The sequence below is a fragment of the Sorghum bicolor genome, chromosome 8 (assembly GCF_000003195.3).
Source record: "Sorghum bicolor cultivar BTx623 chromosome 8, Sorghum_bicolor_NCBIv3, whole genome shotgun sequence".
Lineage (NCBI taxonomy): Eukaryota > Viridiplantae > Streptophyta > Magnoliopsida > Poales > Poaceae > Sorghum > Sorghum bicolor.
In genome coordinates, this window is record NC_012877.2 from 57022326 (window position 1) to 57039618 (window position 17293).

The 17293-nt window shown below is 44.2% G+C and overlaps 2 protein-coding genes across 2 annotated transcripts in view; one reads left to right on the plus strand and one right to left on the minus strand.

Annotated features, from left to right (window-relative positions):
• LOC8074250 (putative cyclin-dependent kinase F-2) overlaps window positions 1–12937 on the plus strand; it is a 98747-nt gene extending 85810 nt beyond the window's left edge. Inside the window, exon 3 of the mRNA XM_021466111.1 lies at window positions 12788–12937. Coding sequence (XP_021321786.1) covers window positions 12788–12937 — 150 coding nt within the window. The remainder of the gene's footprint in view (window positions 1–12787) is intronic.
• On the minus strand, window positions 15297–16594 carry LOC110437622 (uncharacterized mitochondrial protein AtMg00810-like). Its single transcript, XM_021466112.1, has 2 exons — window positions 16405–16594; window positions 15297–16294 (listed from the first exon to the last, which is right to left on the minus strand). The coding sequence occupies exons 1-2, from the start codon at window positions 16592–16594 to the stop codon at window positions 15297–15299; spliced, it is 1188 nt and encodes a 395-aa protein (XP_021321787.1).

Here is a 17293-nt window from a genome sequence, read left to right on the forward strand (position 1 = left end):
TTTTGATTTCATCTAGAGCCAACTGCTGTTCTTTTCCCCAAACAAACTCCTGATCGGCTTTCAATTTAAGAAGAGGACTGAAAGCACGAATTCTCCCAGATAAATTCGATATAAATCTTCTGATAAAATTCACCTTGCCGATCAAGGATTGGAGTTCGGTTCTATTGGTAGGGGCAACTATTTTATTGATGGCGTCAATAGATCTTCGACTAATTTCAATACCCCTCTGATGTACCATGAAACCAAGAAACTGCCCTGCCGATACGCCAAATGCACACTTGTTGGGATTCATCTTCAATCCATGCTTCCTTGTGCACTCCAACACTTTTCGTAAATCGGCAAGATGCTTTGAGAAATCTCCAGACTTAACCACCACATCATCAATATAAATTTCCACGATCTTGCCGATGAACTCATGAAATATAAAATTCATAGCCCTTTGATAAGTAGCACCAGCATTCTTTAACCCAAAAGTCATGACCATCCACTCAAATAGTCCAACATGACCAGGACACCTGAACGCGGTTTTTGGAATATCCTCCTCTGCCATGAATATTTGATTGTAACCTGCATTACCATCCATGAAGCTGATGACCCGATGGCCAGCCGCAGCATCAACCAGTAGATCGGCGACAGGCATTGGGTATCCGTCCATCGGCGTAGCTTTATTGAGATTCCTGAAATCAATGCACACCCGCAGCTTCCCGTTCTTCTTGTAAACCGGAACAACATTGGAAATCCATTCGGCATACCGACACTGCCGAATAAACTTAGCTTCGATAAGTTTAGTGATTTCGGCCTTAATATCAGGTAGAATGTTAGGATTACATCGGCGGGCTGGTTGCTGATGCGGCCGAAATCCAGACTTGATGGGTAACCGATGTTCGACAATTGATCGGTCTAAACCAGGCGTCTCTGTATAATCCCAAACAAAGCAATCTTTATACTCCTTTAACAAACTAGTCAATTGTCGCTTACACTCAGGATCTAATTTAGCACTAATAAAAGTAAGCCTAGGCTTATCACCACTACCTATATCTACTTCTACCAAGTCATCGGCCGATGTGAACCCCTGGCCTAATTTTCCATCATCGGCGAATCTATCCATTAAAAACCGTCGTCAGAACCGACTGCTTGGATCGGTGGAATCTCATAATCGGCAACTTTGAGAAAATCTTTCTCCCAAACTTCTCCTGAAATGCACCTAGTCTTTTCATAAGTATCCGCCTCTGCCGATGCGATAACATAAGAAGAATCCCCTGGGACGATCTCAATCTTGTCGCCTACCCACTGAACCAAGCACTGATGCATTGTAGATGGGACACAACAATTGGCATGAATCCAATCTCTCCCCAATAATAAATTGTAAGCACCTTTTCCGCTGATCACGAAAAAAGTTGTCGGCAAGGTTTTGCTGTCGATGGTCAACTCTGCACATATCGCCCCCTTGACTGGAGACACGTTTCCTTCAAAATCTTTTAGCATCATATCGGTCTTGGTCAAATCTTGATCCCCTTTTCCAAGCTTCCGATATACTGCATACGGCATAATATTAATAGCAGCTCCACCATCAACTAGGATCTTGGTCATTGGCTGCCCATCGACCCTTCCTTTGAGGAACAAAGCTTTGAGATGCTGCCTCTCGTCATCGGCAGGTTTCTCAAAGATAGCCGTCATCGGATCCAGAGCCAACTGAGCTATCTGATCAGAAAATTCCAACTCATCATCACTGGCTGGTGCAAGAAACTCCATCGGCAACATGAAGACCATGTTGACGCCTGCCGATGGACCTTCCTTCTTAGTGTCTGATGGCTGCCGACTTCCAGAGTTCTCTCCTTTATTTAGCTCTTCCTGCCTTTCACGTTGCAATCTCCTTTTCTGTGTCTTGGTTAATCCTTGAGGGCACCATGGAGGAAGTGGCCTTTGCCTTGCCGTCGGGCGTTGGTTCTCTCTTGACTCCATGCGATGCGTGTTAGCATCCCTGCAAAATATGAATTCATCGGGAACCCGCGCATCAGCCATTCTTTCAAGCTCCTCTTGGTTCCTGGGAAAATACTGGACACGGTCACCAAGCCGATCGTGAACGCTAAGCCTGCCCCCCAGCCGATCATGAACTGACGCCCTTCCTCTGATCGGCCCATTAAATCGTCGTTCATCATCATGATAACGCCGATCGTTCCTGTCGTACCGATCATAACCGTTGCATTCAGGGCAGTCTCTGACAGTAGGAAGCTTGATATTTTCTTCCCAACAATGGATGAAGAATGGGCAATTCCAATGATCCCTGTGCCGATTCCACTCCTGTCGGCGTCTCTCTTCTTCCCGTTGATAATCTTCCTGCTGGCGCCGGTACCGATCTTCCCGTTGTTGCCATCTCTCTCGAGGCCTTCTATGAGTTATGACAATACCAGATCGAGGAATTCTTCCTGAGCTAGCTCCTTCCTGGACCAAGCCCTTACTTCTTGCATCGGCGGTAGTAACTTGATGCTGAGGATCTACCGATGCACTCTTCTCAGCTGTCTCCGACGTTAAGACCTTAGCCTTCCCCTTAGCATCCAACATGTTTGTCGGGAAAGGATGTTGGTCTATCTTCATCGGCTTCTGGGCTTTGGAACTGTCAAACTTGATTCTCCCTGACTCTATAGCCGATTGCAGCTGTTGTCTGAATACTTTGCACTCGTTGGTGTCATGTGAAGTTGCATTATGCCACTTGCAATATCTCATCCTCTTCAACTCTTCTGCCGACGGGATCACGTGGTTAGGTGACAATTTGATTTGACCTTCCTGAAGTAGAAAGTCAAATATCCTATCGGCCTTGGCGGTGTCAAATGCAAACTTCTCTGGTTCCTTCTGCCCAAAAGGACAAGACATCGGCTTTTTGTTTTTTACCCATTCTGCCAAACCGATTACTGGTTCTTCATCGGAATCTGAGCTTGTTGCTTCATCAACAAATGAGACTTTCTTATTCCATGCCCTCTTAGGCTCGAAAGGCTTGATGTCTTGATCAGATATCCTCTGCACCAAGTGACTTAAACTTTCGAACTCCTGAGAGGCATACTTATCCCTGATGTGTGGCAACAAACCCTGGAAAGCCAAATCGGCTAGCTGCCGATCATCCAGAACCAGGCTATAGCATTTATTTTTGACCTCTCGTATCCTCTGCACAAATCCCTCAACCGACTCATCATTACGTTGCCTCAACTTGACCAAGTCGGTAATCTTCTTCTCATGAACCCCCGAGAAGAAGTATCTGTGGAATTGCTTCTCTAGATCGGCCCAAGTAATTACTGAATTGGGAGGCAATGATATGAACCAAGTAAAGGCCGATCCAGACAATGATGATGAAAATAGGCGAACCCTCAATTCGTCCCTGTTACCAGCCTCTCCACATTGAATAATGAACCTGTTGACATGCTCCATGGTTGACGTGTCGTCCTATCCGGAAAACTTTGTAAAATCCGGTACTTTGTACCGATGTGGAAGCGGGATCAAATCATACGCTGGAGGATACGGTGTCCGATAAGAATAAGTGTTGACTTTGGGTTTTATCCCAAATTGTTCCCTCATTACTTCGGCAATCTTATCGGCCCAATACGCGTCGGCATCTTGCCGATGAGGCGGCTGCGGATCTGGCATTTGGTGGCGAACCTCCACGTGTCTGTTCGGGACGTGACCTGTATGGAACATCGTATTGGTCACCTGTCCTCCAATCTGCGGACTACCAAACTGCTGTCCACCGATTGGCTGTCCTCCGAGTTGCTGTCCAAAATTTATTGGCTGGTTGGGAGTTCCCTGTCCTTGGAACCCGGGATAAACCTGCCCTTGCTGGAACCCTGTAGTCTGATAACCCTGCTGGGGCGACTGTGGAAAGGCTTGCTGTCCCAGCCATCCATTATTAGCGTTCATCGGCATAGGTGCTGCCGATGATTGGTAATTGGGTACCGTCGTTGAATTGACATACCCTGACTGGGCCATAGGCCTCTGTTGCATCAGCATTGACTCTGCCGATGCGTTAGGCATCTGGAACATTGAATCTTGAGGATTTCCAGTGTGAGGCCTTGCAGTAGTAGTTGTGGTATACCGAGGACTCTGGTTCACCGGCACATTGGAAGGTGCCGATGTCATAGGAGTTTTGCCCCTCATGTCAGTTATCTGTGATGTTCCCGGCGTCAACTCTGGAGGCATACCATAACCCCACCAGTTAGGAGGAAGAGTTAACCCTGACATTGCCGATGCCAACATATCTGTTGTCAGTTTATGCTGCCCAACTGAAATTTGTGGGTTGGTTGCCATCGGCATAGATAGTGCACCAGTAGTCCCCAATGTACTCGGAGGAACGGTAGACTGTGCATTCGCACTTGTCAAGGCAACCGATGGAGCCGTGACCTCTGGTGCCGTGGGTTGATGATGGGAAGGGCCCACATAATCCGGCGGGATTTGTCCTTCCTTGAAGGTTCTTGCCACGGCGTTGAAAACCGTATTAGACAGTACACCAGCTTGGTTAATCAACGCTCGATTGACGGCATTGTCAACCATGTCTTGAAGCTTGCCAGGATTGGCGTCAAAGGTGACCTGCCGTGGTGCCGGCAGTGCATCTTTCTGGACCACTTCGCCGCTCCTGTTTATGCTGAAAGACTTCAGGCATTGCTGCTTGAACTCTTCCATAGCTTGGGCAATAGCTTGCTTCTGCTCATCCTTGAGGTTAGCTTCCGTCACAGGAATGACGTTGTCTTGATCGAGGTCAGAGATCGACATGTTGATCTTGATCTTGAATCGGTCCCACTAGGCGTGCCAAAAGATGTGTTGATGCAAAATTGATCTGCAAACACAAAGGGCTAATACCCGATTCAAATGTTAAGGCGTGCCAGCCGATTTGACCTTGCTATCGGCAAAGGTGATAACTCGAATACTTTAGTCCTGACAACAGCGATGCGCCCGGATGTCACGGCTAAGAGGTACTCACGCGGAACTCGAGAACACGCCGAGCTTAAGTCGACGAATTCCTAAGAACTCGTAATAAAATAAAAAAAAGTATGACGAAGTCGTCGAAAAGTAGATGCTGGAATATGAGTAAAAACGTATGTTTGATTGATTTCTTGATAGATCTCCTGATTACAAGGTCCTAGGGCTTATATTTATACCCTGCTCAAAGAGCTACGACCAGACACGATTAGAATTCGAATTCCAAATTACACGGAACCCGTATACAAAACGATGCGAATAACATAAGGAAATAACAAAACCATCCTTCGTGACAAACCGAAACTCCTCCACATGACAACTGGCAGCTTCCAGACTCCTCCTTCGCGTCATCGGCAATCCCCTTGCCATAGTCATCGGCAGACCCTTTTACTTGGTCATCGGCACCATATTACTGCCTGAGGACTTAGTCACATTCAACCTTTCCCTCATCGGCAACCATCCTTACCAGCAACCCGCATCGTACTGCCACCCTGTCCTGCCATCCTGGACACGTGCCCAAAAATGGTGTCAACACCGTTCTCTATAGGACGATCAGTAGTAGGGAAAATCTGATGAACAGATACACTTTGATAAAAATCTTCAGCTTCAAATCTAACCGAAACATTCATAACCTGATAAAGGGAAACCAATGCACCATCCACATTCCAGGAACGAGCTTTTAGTGAATTGGCATCACATTCATTATAGACAAGAATATATACTGTCCCATTCACAAGATCTAAAACAAACTTACAACAAGCAGCCGTGGAATTCTTGCCTCGAATCTCTCTGATATCCTTAGCCACAAGTCTAACACTGCTTAACCCTTTAGCAGCAACCAGCCTTGTCTGGGGACCAGCCTTTGTACCAAGGTGCTCGCAAAAAAAACAAAGAAATAGCTTCAAACACCAAGGTAAAAGGCACAACAGCTCCTGGAACAAGAGAATTTCTTGGAATACATCCTGAAAACACCATCAAAAAACAACTCATCAACTCATACATGCTAGAACTACACTACTAATACCAACTACCGTTGCAATAGAAATCAAAAGCACCGATAATATATGAATATAAGAAAACATAGAAAAAAACCACATACCTCTGCCTTGACTTCAATATCAAAGTAAACGGAGTCAGACCTAGGAATTTCAGCAACATTCTTCACCAACCTAAATTAGACATTGTGATCTCCAACTGACACTAGCCAAGCGTGAAAAAAAGAAGCCAAAGAACCACGACTAAAACATAAACCACATCACCTTCCTCATCAAGACAGATTTCAGATGACTTAACCAAGCATGAGGATAAATATAGCGCATAGCACGACCAACAATCAGCATTTTATCTTCCTTTGAAGTAGCATTCCCAAACTTCACATATAAAAGTCAGGACTAAGGACCTTCTTCCAAACCAAACATCTCAAGTGCATAAGATGAAACCTTCATCTAGTTATGAGTACAAGCCATCTAAAAAATAGCAAGAAATAACTAAGAATACATAGAAGAAATAGCAAGAAAAAACATCACATGCATGCACGTGGTAAATTGGTTATATTAGAAGGTAAAGCTATGATTATTTGGGCGAGTTAGGAAGCTAATTTTCTCTCTCAGAAACTTTTAAGGAAGAAAGCATAAATTGAGTCTTCAAGTGACATTTTGGTCAGGGATAAAGATCTGCTCACACTGGCATTGGGACAACCAGAACAGACAGGCCGCATGTGTGGTCTGTCTAGCTCCATTGGTTGGAAGCGTTTGGATCTGGAAGCCATTAAAGAACAAGTGACACTTGAAATTACTGAGATGGTCACAATTGATGTCATAGCCAAGCTACATGCACAAGGATTGATTTTGAGCTCACCTTCCAACACCCCTGGTAAGATCAGTGCCTCAGCCTTAGATGCAGTACTATGCGATGTAAAGTTGGACAAAATTGCAAGGATTGATTTTGAGCTCACCTTCCAACACCCCTAGTAATAAGATCAGTGCCTGTGCCTAAGATGCATTACTATGCGATGTAAAGTTGGACAAAATTGGTGGAACTTCAGATCTAGAAGTGCATACATGCCCTGTACACTTGTACTCATGAATTGTGAAGGTTATCGAGTGGAGGTAGCAACGGGTCAGGTATTCCCAAACAAAAGTTTGCTATATCGAGCTCCAGTAGAGGTTGTACATATTGATCATATATATCCAGAACATGAGGGCCAACTGCTGATTTCGCCCCCAAGCAATGAGATAAAAACTCTTGGAGAGGCTATTTATAAAATGATGAAGTGGAGGAGGGAATGGATTGTGGTACGTCAGGTGTTATCTGCTCCAATCACATCAAAACCTCCACCGCCTGGGTTTGCCAAAAGCCTCCTTGTACCCAATGTTTCACCTTCACTATATGACAAAGTGAATGGTTGTACTGTTAAATACACTTCTCCCATGGCACTTGTATGAAAGAAAATACCCAATTTTTTTGTAGATGCTTGATTGTAGAAGCTAGGGACACGTCTGTCCTAGTTGCTCTTCTTGATCCATATGCATTGTACATACAAAGCATGGAAAGGTCTAGAGATTTCTGTGGGTAGTATCTGGAAAAAGGCCTAAGGAAATATGCCAAGAAAGAGTATATGATGTTTGCGTACAATAGTGGTGATCACTGGATCGTTGTCCTCATCACCCCCAAGTGGCTGAAGGTGGTGTACCTAGACTCCAATAGAGGCCGCAAGATAGATTTGAGTGGGTTGAAATGTGTGATAGATGAGTGAGTGTTTTGTAACCTACTACTATCAACACGTGTTTATTTGTTATTTATGTTATTCAAAGTAAAAAAATTCTATGTAGGACTTTTGGCCAATCCCAAACCAATGCGAAGAAGAAGCCCAAAATTCTGAAGTTGTTTCATGCGACCAAAACTCCAGTATGTTGATGCTTCGCTTCCAACTCCAGGTGTGAACTATACGTCTCAATACCATTATTAATTGTGTGTTTGTGATATGTTGACAGTGCCTAACACAACCTCTGGACAACACATGTGGGTTCTATGTGGCTTACAACTTGATGTGAGTGATGCAACAAACCAAACTGGTTAATGATGAGGTACGGCAGATCTTTTACTTACTAGGATCATGCCCGTGCGTTGCAAGGAGAACAAAACAACACCCAACTGCAGATATTACACCAAGAGCTAGTTCAAATATAGCAACAACATCACACCAAGAGCTAGTTTTGAATATAGCAACAACATCACAGGCAACTCCCAACCTTTGTAAAAATTAGTTACAATAGTGAATCCGTATACACCATGGATCCAGGCATATACTGAAGAAGTCTGGTGTCTATTCGTCAAGCAAAATTGCACAAAGGGCTGCCTGAAGTGCTTAGCATGTAGCTATCCCCTTTTCTTGTGTGCACCCAAACTAGAACCACCAAATGCCGATTGGTAAACTCCCTAAGAGCCTTTCCTTCAAGAAATAAGAGCTATTTGAATAATGATCAACCAAGGAAATATGAACATGACATTTATCATTGATAATAAATTCACATTTGTTGGTTAGTTAAGATAAACCTCTGCCAAAGTTGCTACATGTGTTTAGAGGAAATTTTATTTCAAAATGCAAATTCAGTATATGTTCATAGATAAAATTAATTCTAGTATCAATAAAACATAGTCTCAATAATTCACCACAATACATGGCAAATAATCATCAAGAGTGAATCATTATAGCAGTTTGACACACATTGCAGGGATGGTGCTATCATTGATGGAACTAAATAAACAGTCATGTCAAGGAGGCAACCATCATATTTTCAAGCAGCTCCTCCAAATCCCCATATTTCAGAAGTACATCTATAGGCATCGGAGGTCAGGGTAGTACAATCTCTTGTTAACTATTAAACTGGGTAGCACAGTTAAGAAGGGAGGAAAATCCACATTGTATGAGAAATTGGCGCTACTTGCCTGTTGCTGGATTTTGAAAAGCAGTTGCTCCAAGTCTTGTAAGCAGAGGAACCACACTAACCACTGGGCAAGGGGACCCTAATTAGATCTCACAAGCAAAGAACAGGTTAACACATGATCAGCACAAACATCATCTGATAAGTGAACAGCAGATAAAATTGGCCTTCGCCAAGGGGTACAGATGAACATCTCCTTGGTAACAATTTACTAAGGAGAGTGCATCAGGGAGTAAATATGTCATTTCCTTAAGTATTTGAAGACCGTCACCTAGAATATAAATCACAGTTCAAAAAGTTGGTTAAAATACAAATCAAGCCAATGAAATAAAAAATAAAAAGAGCTCCGAAAATGACTATCAAACCCCAATTTGATCATAAAGCAGCAGTAGCAGCTGACATTGTCCTAAAGCTATTAGCACAAGAATATCTGCTTTATCCTTATCCCCCAAAATGTCTCTACTTTATCCCGAACCAAATTTTAAATTGTGTGAAGTGAAACTATGAAGACCCTCCCACCACCACTTCAGAGCATGATTTGAGGGAGTGGTCGAAGCATGCATACCATAGTCTGGAGAGAATGGTGTTCCCCGTGTGCATTAGCAACAGCCAGATCCAATGGTACTCCCAGGAAATCATCTCTCTAAAAGAATCCAACATCGAGTGCCTACAAAAAAAAGGTTCAACAAAAAAAAATATGGTGAATTCCTCACTCAACACTTATGCAATGCATACAGGTTAAGCAGAACTTACCACCTGAAATTTTTGGAATTTTGGTGGGTAACCATCAGGATCAATAATATTGTAAAAAGAGAAGCAGAGTTCTAACTTTTGTGTCCAGAAAGCTTTACATGTTTAACTAAGTAGGAATATATCTCACAGAACGTAATCCAGCAACACTTATGCGATGCAATTTGAACCAGGGATATTTTTCACATAACATAGAAGCAATGAGCATCAAGGATAAATAATCATTGAACAAAAGACCAAAATTCAGAAGTTATTATTTCACCCATCAATCATAGGCAGAACAAAGCAGGAAGAATTTGGTAATTCCAGTGTGTATCAACAGTCAAACAAATTTAACAAAGTAAACATTGCTCCAATTCATTTTAGATATTAAGATCTATGGACTTCACATGTACTTGACATTCTAGCTTTTTTGTTAGAAGAAAGCTGAATTCTCTGTTTATGAGATACAAGGGTACGTAAGCCTCAACAAGCAGTGCTGGAGGTGATCCTCTAAGAATTCGCTTTATTCAATGATCTTCATCAAGTTGAAGGCAAGTACCCTTCCTTGATTTTCAAGCAACAGCGATATCCTCAAAGAATAGAAGGAGCAGTAGTAAATCTATATATTAAACCATCACACGTATTGGCTCCTGAGGTATATCCTGAACGAATTCAGAGACGTGAACATTCAGAGATACGACAAAAATCTAAACAAATTGAAACACCAATTGCTTTCTTCAAACTTGGAGAAACAGCAGTAGGTAATACGTTTTTGGTGGGTGCTCTTATCATTTGGACAGGATAGCTACCTACAGCAGGTGGATTCACATGACGTTAGAAGCTAATTTCTTTTTCGTTTCCTGATATGGACGATATATATGCAGAAATGACAGAGCATGGCTAATTTTGTTTTTCTTTCATCATACAAGATATCCTTCAGAGCAAAATGACAGAGCCAAGCCTGCACTTGTAAGATCAATAGTGAAGTTACTGATCCTGTAGAAATGAGTGACCTTCTGTGCAATTACCAACTATTGTAAGATCAATTATCGACCTGGTGATGAAGAATCTTCAGGAAAACAATGATTTCAGAGGGAGTGTAACACTAGACTCAAAATCAACAAATATCAAGAAGGTCAAAGAATTCATTGAAGTAAAAATAAAAACAACAATAATAATACAGATGTCATAATACAATCTCCTTTTTGCACAATTCTCTGACTGAGCAGCGAAGTTCATATGAGATGACATAAAATTAGAATAACATCTTGCCCATGTAGTTGCAGGCTACATGAAAAATCTTGACAACAGAAAGCAGCGGAAACTATAGACCACACAAGTTTAAGTCCACTAAATTGAAGTTTTATTTCGACCAGTAATTTGACTTCTGAATCCACTACCCCTGAAAATCTGTTTTTTATAGAAAAAATTTATGAACTGTTACAGCTTGTGCAAGTGCATTAGTTAGCCATTACTACTGCAAACACTAAACCAGAATAACACTTCTGAGCTTGATGCATGGTAAAAGAAATAACTTTTCTTTTTTTCTTAAATCGAAGCTGATAAAACTATTTTTTTTCTCGAAAACGCAGGAGAGCTGTGTTTCATTATATTAAGAAGAGAGAAAAGGGCGAGAGCCCAAACAACACAACACACACCACACAACACAAACACACTCACACTCACACTAACACTCACACTCACACTCACCCTCCAACAGAACAAAGATTACATTTGCACCGATGACAGAAAGAACACAAGGCGACCAAAACTAAGCTAGACAAGCTAACTACTAGGGAGGAGGGCAGATAAGAAAGAAAGCCCTTGAGCCCCCGCCGCAGACCACATGCGGCGCTCCTCGCCGGCGATGATCAGAGCACCGGCTAAATTTGGATTTGCTCCATCAAAGACACACCCATTACGATGGTTCCAAATAGTCCAAGCTCCAAGAATGATAAGAGAATTAACACCTTGCCTCATCAGCCCATCAACAAAGCTGCTGCTAACTTTCTCCCACCAAGCATGGAAGGACAACTCAGAAGGCTGAGGGGACAGGTTATGAAGTCCGACCTGTCTGAACAGTCTGAACCAAAATTCTCTTGCAAATACACAATGGACAAGCAGATGGTCAATGGTCTCGTCTTCTTGGTCACAGAGAGGGCAGGATTCTGGATGAGGGAACCCACGACGTGCCAAGCGATCAGCTGTCCAACACTTGTTGTGTGCAACCAGCCACATAAAGAAACGACATTTGGGCGGTGCCCAAGATTTCCATATTCTTTCCCATGGTACAAAAATCGTAGACCCCAAAAAGAATCCATCATACGCCGACTTAGCTGAGTATTGTCCATTAGAAGAGAGCCTCCAAACATGTTTATCTTCAACCTCTGGAAGTAGCTGAAAACCTATCAAAAGATCCCATAATTGGAAATATTCAGCAAAGACACCCACTGTGAGAGCACCCCGAATGTCTGAAGTCCAAGCATGATTAGTGAGGGCGTCCTGGACAGTGCGCTGCTTGACCCTCCTTTTAAGGATAACCGAGAAAAGGCGAGGGGCAAGGTCTGCAATACATTTCCCATGGAGCCATCGATCTGTCCAGAAAAGAGTGTTTGCACCATTTCCAACAATAGACTCTACTGCAACAGAGAAGAAGGCTCTCACTTGATCAGGTACATGTACAGGAAGAGCAGCCCAAGGGCGATGAGGCTCTGTTTTTTGCAGCAACACCCATCTCATACGCAGAGCCCAACCAAGAGACTTGAGATCTGAAATTCCCAGCCCTCCGAGTTCCGGTGGCCGACAAACCTTGACCCAGGCCACAAGACAATGCCCACCTTTCGCATCTTTATGACCTCTCCAAAGAAAACCGCGCCGAATTTTATCCACTGCCGTAGCCAAGTAAATGAGCATCCCAGTGAGAACGGATTGTACTAGGATTTGCTGATCATAAAAAATGTCATTGCAAATTACTAAGGAAACAATCGACACATAAGTTGCTTTTCCCTTATATATTTCTTTTCAAGGAAGGAACTCAACTTGGGTGATATATATTAGAGAAGATCGCCACGTCTGGTGATATTAGGAACAGTGAAAAGATTGCTTTTAATTATGAGGCTTCATCTTACTGGGCTATTGCTGTTTTGCAGGGATTTGATTTTACGTCTAGTTACATCAACTTGGGTGATATTAGAGAGAAGATCGCCATGTTCATTGTGTCTCAGATCATTGAGCAAAATGGCAAGTTTCATTCTATCCTATGCAAAATAGACGATTCAACAAAAGGTGATGAAGCTTGATGTAGACAATTAATTACATGCTATGCAATCTCAACATGAAGAATGAATTGTGTACTGGAGGTCATGAACTCTAGTGTCTTGCTAGTTGAACTGTGTGTGTATTTGTTGTTTGAATCTTATGTACCAAGTAGCTCAATTGTGTGTGTGTGTGTGTGTATTTGTGTGAATTTTGTTCCAGTAAGTGGATGCATGTTTAATTATGATCTCTCTAGCTTTGTTATGGTCCGCGGATGTAAGTGATGCCTAGTCGTACAGGCGTCTTGAAGCCTAACAAACATCTCAGACGCGTTGTTGTTTGAGCGTTTGAAGCTATTTGGTCATCACAGACATGTTTTACGGAACGCGTGACTATGGGAAAACTAGCTGGCGACGGGTGTCTCTGCTATTACAGAATTGTCTTCGAGGTATTACAGATGCGTATTTGCAACGCTCGTCTAGGCGCGTCTGTAAACGTCCTTATTACAGATGCGTTCGCATAGACGCGTTCACACACATCTGTGAGCAGGCTCTACACGCGTTTGTAATCTTAAGTTTTGGCATAGTGGTTGTGGCCCTTCAGAATGTGCTGTCCCGTTGCACTTTGTTATGGATGTGGAGTCTGGCCTAGCATCAAGGAAGGCACCTACAAGCAAGAGGATGAAGAAGCCTAATCCAAGAGTATCCGGCCTAGAATGGCGTATGTGGGTCTAAGCCCAGTTGTGCCGGTGTATGCTGTGATACAACAGCTGTAATTGCTATAACCATGAGGGGAGAGAACTTATCGAATTCGTCTTGGGTCGTTGCCGGAGACGTTGACGAGGAGCTGCAGCTCAAGAATGGCCAGCAGCAACCTTGCCCACCGGAGCTTGTAAACTCTAGTTACCCAGTTCTAAATAGATTCATTCATAGTAGTAATCAGTAGCAGTATCTTAACACACATGCACCACGACGGTCTAGCACCATGTGTAGAGTCACGGACTGCTCTCCAGGAACAAGCTCCCGATCGCGTTACCCGACATTCGCAAGCTTGCTCGTGCCACTGGACTGGGTTATTCCACCGCCATGCTATGGAAGTAGTGTTGCCGGTGGTCTCATATCTGATGTTGTGTTTGTGTTGGATTTTTTTTAATAACAGGTTTCCCCAGCTTTATTACCCTAAAGCTAAAACAAGTTTACAGTCACGGTAAAGGGTCCAAAAGAAAAAAAACAGCCAGACATCAGGCAAAAAGGCAACATTCAGGCTAGAAATAACCGCCAAAACCCCAACTCAAACCTGAAACTAGACCTATTACATTGGTAGATCAGTGCATTTTCTGAGACCACCAAAGGCTGAATAGTGGATTGATCCCACCTTGATGTATCTAGAATCCACTCGATCTACAGAGCTGAGCTTGCTTCGATTTCCAGCGAACGAACCAACCTTTCCACCCTCTCTTGAACATCTTCTTTGAACATCGGCAACCAACTCCTTAGCATCCTTCCTACCATAGCAAACACCTTCTTCATCCCACTCCATGGTACACCCTAAAAACACAAATAATTTCGCAATTTCTAGATCACCCATAAGACTGTCGAGGTAACAATATTACACACTATGAACTTTTATTTGTTATCCACAAGGAGGCAACCGATTCAAAATCAGTACCAACACTTCTATCCAGCATAAAGAGATAAACTTCCAAACATGCATAGCAACACAACAATCAAAGAACAAATGAGAAATAGATTCTTTTTCACTACAAAACAAACAAGTAGCATCAGTAACCTCCCTTCTTTTTACTAGGTTATCCCTAGTTAACACTCTATTATTAGAGATCAACCAAAGAAAAAATTGCACCCTAGGAGGAATATTCAACTTCCAAACAGCTAGGATAAAAACCAGAACCATAACAACATATAAGTGTACAGAATATTTTCCCATAGAACTATAAGACCGTAGGATTTGATCCTCCTCATCATTCAACATAATGCTTTGCACAGCAGCTCTTAACTCTTCCCACATATCATAAGCCTTTCAGAGACATTTCTCCTAAAGGAGAGCTGAAGCTCCTCACCATCCCACATATCCCTAATCAACTTTCCTTCCTGCTCATTAATAACATAAAGAGGCCAAAAAAGAATAGCTAAGCTTGTCTTACCCAGCCACAGGTCTTCCTGAAATCTAACTTTTTCACCATTCCCCACAACCCATCTGTTGAACTAACTAAATTGATTAATTGGGCCAACCCTAGAAGGGTGGCTGTATAGCAGGCATAAATGGGCCTCATGGGCTTAATACACAAATACTCCAACACCCCCCCACAGTCTGAACTACCGGCGTAGCGGAGTTACAGACTGGACACGAAAAGAAGCACACACACGAGCCCCCCCACAGACGCAACTAGCCACTGGTGATGTTGAGGCTGGAGTGAAATTCGGTGAAGGTAGAGGACAGGAGACCCTTGGTGAAGATGTCGGCGAACTGGGAGGTGGTCGGGACGTGGAGGACCCGAACATCGCCGATGGCGACTCGATCACGGACAAAGTGGAGATCAATCTCCACATGTTTGGTCTGCTGGTGCTGCACAGGGTTGGTGGAGAGGTACACTGCACTGACATTGTCACAGTAGACCAGCGTGCTCCTGGAGAGAGGGCTATGGAGCTCGGCAAGGAGTTGCCGGAGCCATGAAGCCTCAGCCACGCCGTTGGCAACAGTGCGGTACTCCGCCTCGGCACTGGAGCGGGAGACGAACGGCTGGCGCTTGGACGACCAGGACACCAGGTTACCGCCTAAGAAGACGGCGTAGCCGGAGGTAGAGCGCCGAGTGTCCGAGCACCCAGCCCAGTCAGCGTCAGTGTAGACGACCAGCTCAGTGGAGGGAGACCGGTGAAGAAGCAACCCATAGTCGACGGTGCCGCGGAGGTAGCGGAGGAGGCGCTTGAGAGCAGTCAGGTGGGGCTCTTGAGGATCATGCATGTGGAGACAGACCTGTTGCACGGCATATGTGATGTCCGGCCTGATGAAAGTGAGGTACTGAAGTGCACCAGCAAGACTCCGGTACGCAGTGGGGTCTGCCACTAGACTGCCCTCGGCCTCTGACAACTTGCCTTGAGTGTCAACCGGAGTGGAGCAGGGCTTGCAGCTAGTCATCCCTGCTCGCTCCAGGATATCAAGAGTGTACTGCCGCTGGTGTAGAAGAAGCCCAGTGGGGCGAGGCTCAACAGTGACTCCGAGAAAGTGATGGAGGACACCCAGATCCTTCAGAGGGAACTCGTGCTGAAGAGCGTTGATGATGCGGCGCAGTAGTGAAGGACTGGAAGATGTGAGGACAATGTCATCAACATAGAGCAGCAGGTACGCAGTCTCGGCTCCATGGTGGTAGATAAACAGGGACGTATCTGACTTGGCCTCCACAAACCCCAGTGTCACCAAGAAAGCAGCAATCCGAGAGTGTCACGCCCGAGGGGCCTGCTTGAGACCGTAGAGAGACTTGTTGCCGCTTCCGGACCTGCGCTGGGGCTAGCGGCGCTGGAGGCCGCGCCTGCGCGCGCCGATCCCGCGACCGCGCTAGGGGCCACGCCCGCGGCCGCGCAGGGAGGAGGAGTGAGAACACCGGCCATGGCGGCGGCGGCGGTGATGGGTCGGCCGGCGGCTGGTGGCTGGGGAGGAGGGGGAGAAGAAAACCCTAGCTTGACCATGTTGAACTAACTAAATTGATTAATTGGGCCAACCCTAGAAGGGTGGCTGTATAGCAGGCATACATGGGCCTCATGGGCGTAATACACAGATACTCCAACACCATCTAATCCCCATATGGACAGCCTGCATAGCCCAAATAACTCATTTCCAGAAAGGAGAAGCCCCCACCTCCGAACAGCAGAAAATATTTGGATTCCTCGTTCTATACTTAAAATCAACAATTCTTGTCCAAATAGAATCTAAGTTTAAATGATACCTATCCAAGAACTTAAAAGAGCCATATTCAAACTCCTTAAATCAGGGATCCTAGACCCCTAGATTTTAACATTTCTTCCAGAAAACTCCAACTAACCCGATCATAAGCTTTCTCATAGTCACTTAGGTCGAGTTTCTGTTTCAGTCAGTTCACTTAGGTTGTCGAGTTTCTGTTTTCTTCTCTTTGTTGCCCAAGTGTATTCTTTTTTATCATTATGTTTTCGGACTATGTTGCTCGATAACTCGGGTCTCCCAAACGATCAAACGGTCTTGCCCTCCTGGAGTCGCCTCTGACCGGCTGCAAATACACTTGGTCCAACAAGCATGTTGTTCCTACTCTAGCTCGACTTGACAGAATCTTTCACAACATCAGCTTCAGCCAAATGTTTCCCTCCTCTACTCTCCAAGTCCTCACCTCTGCTCACACACTGATCCTAGCAACC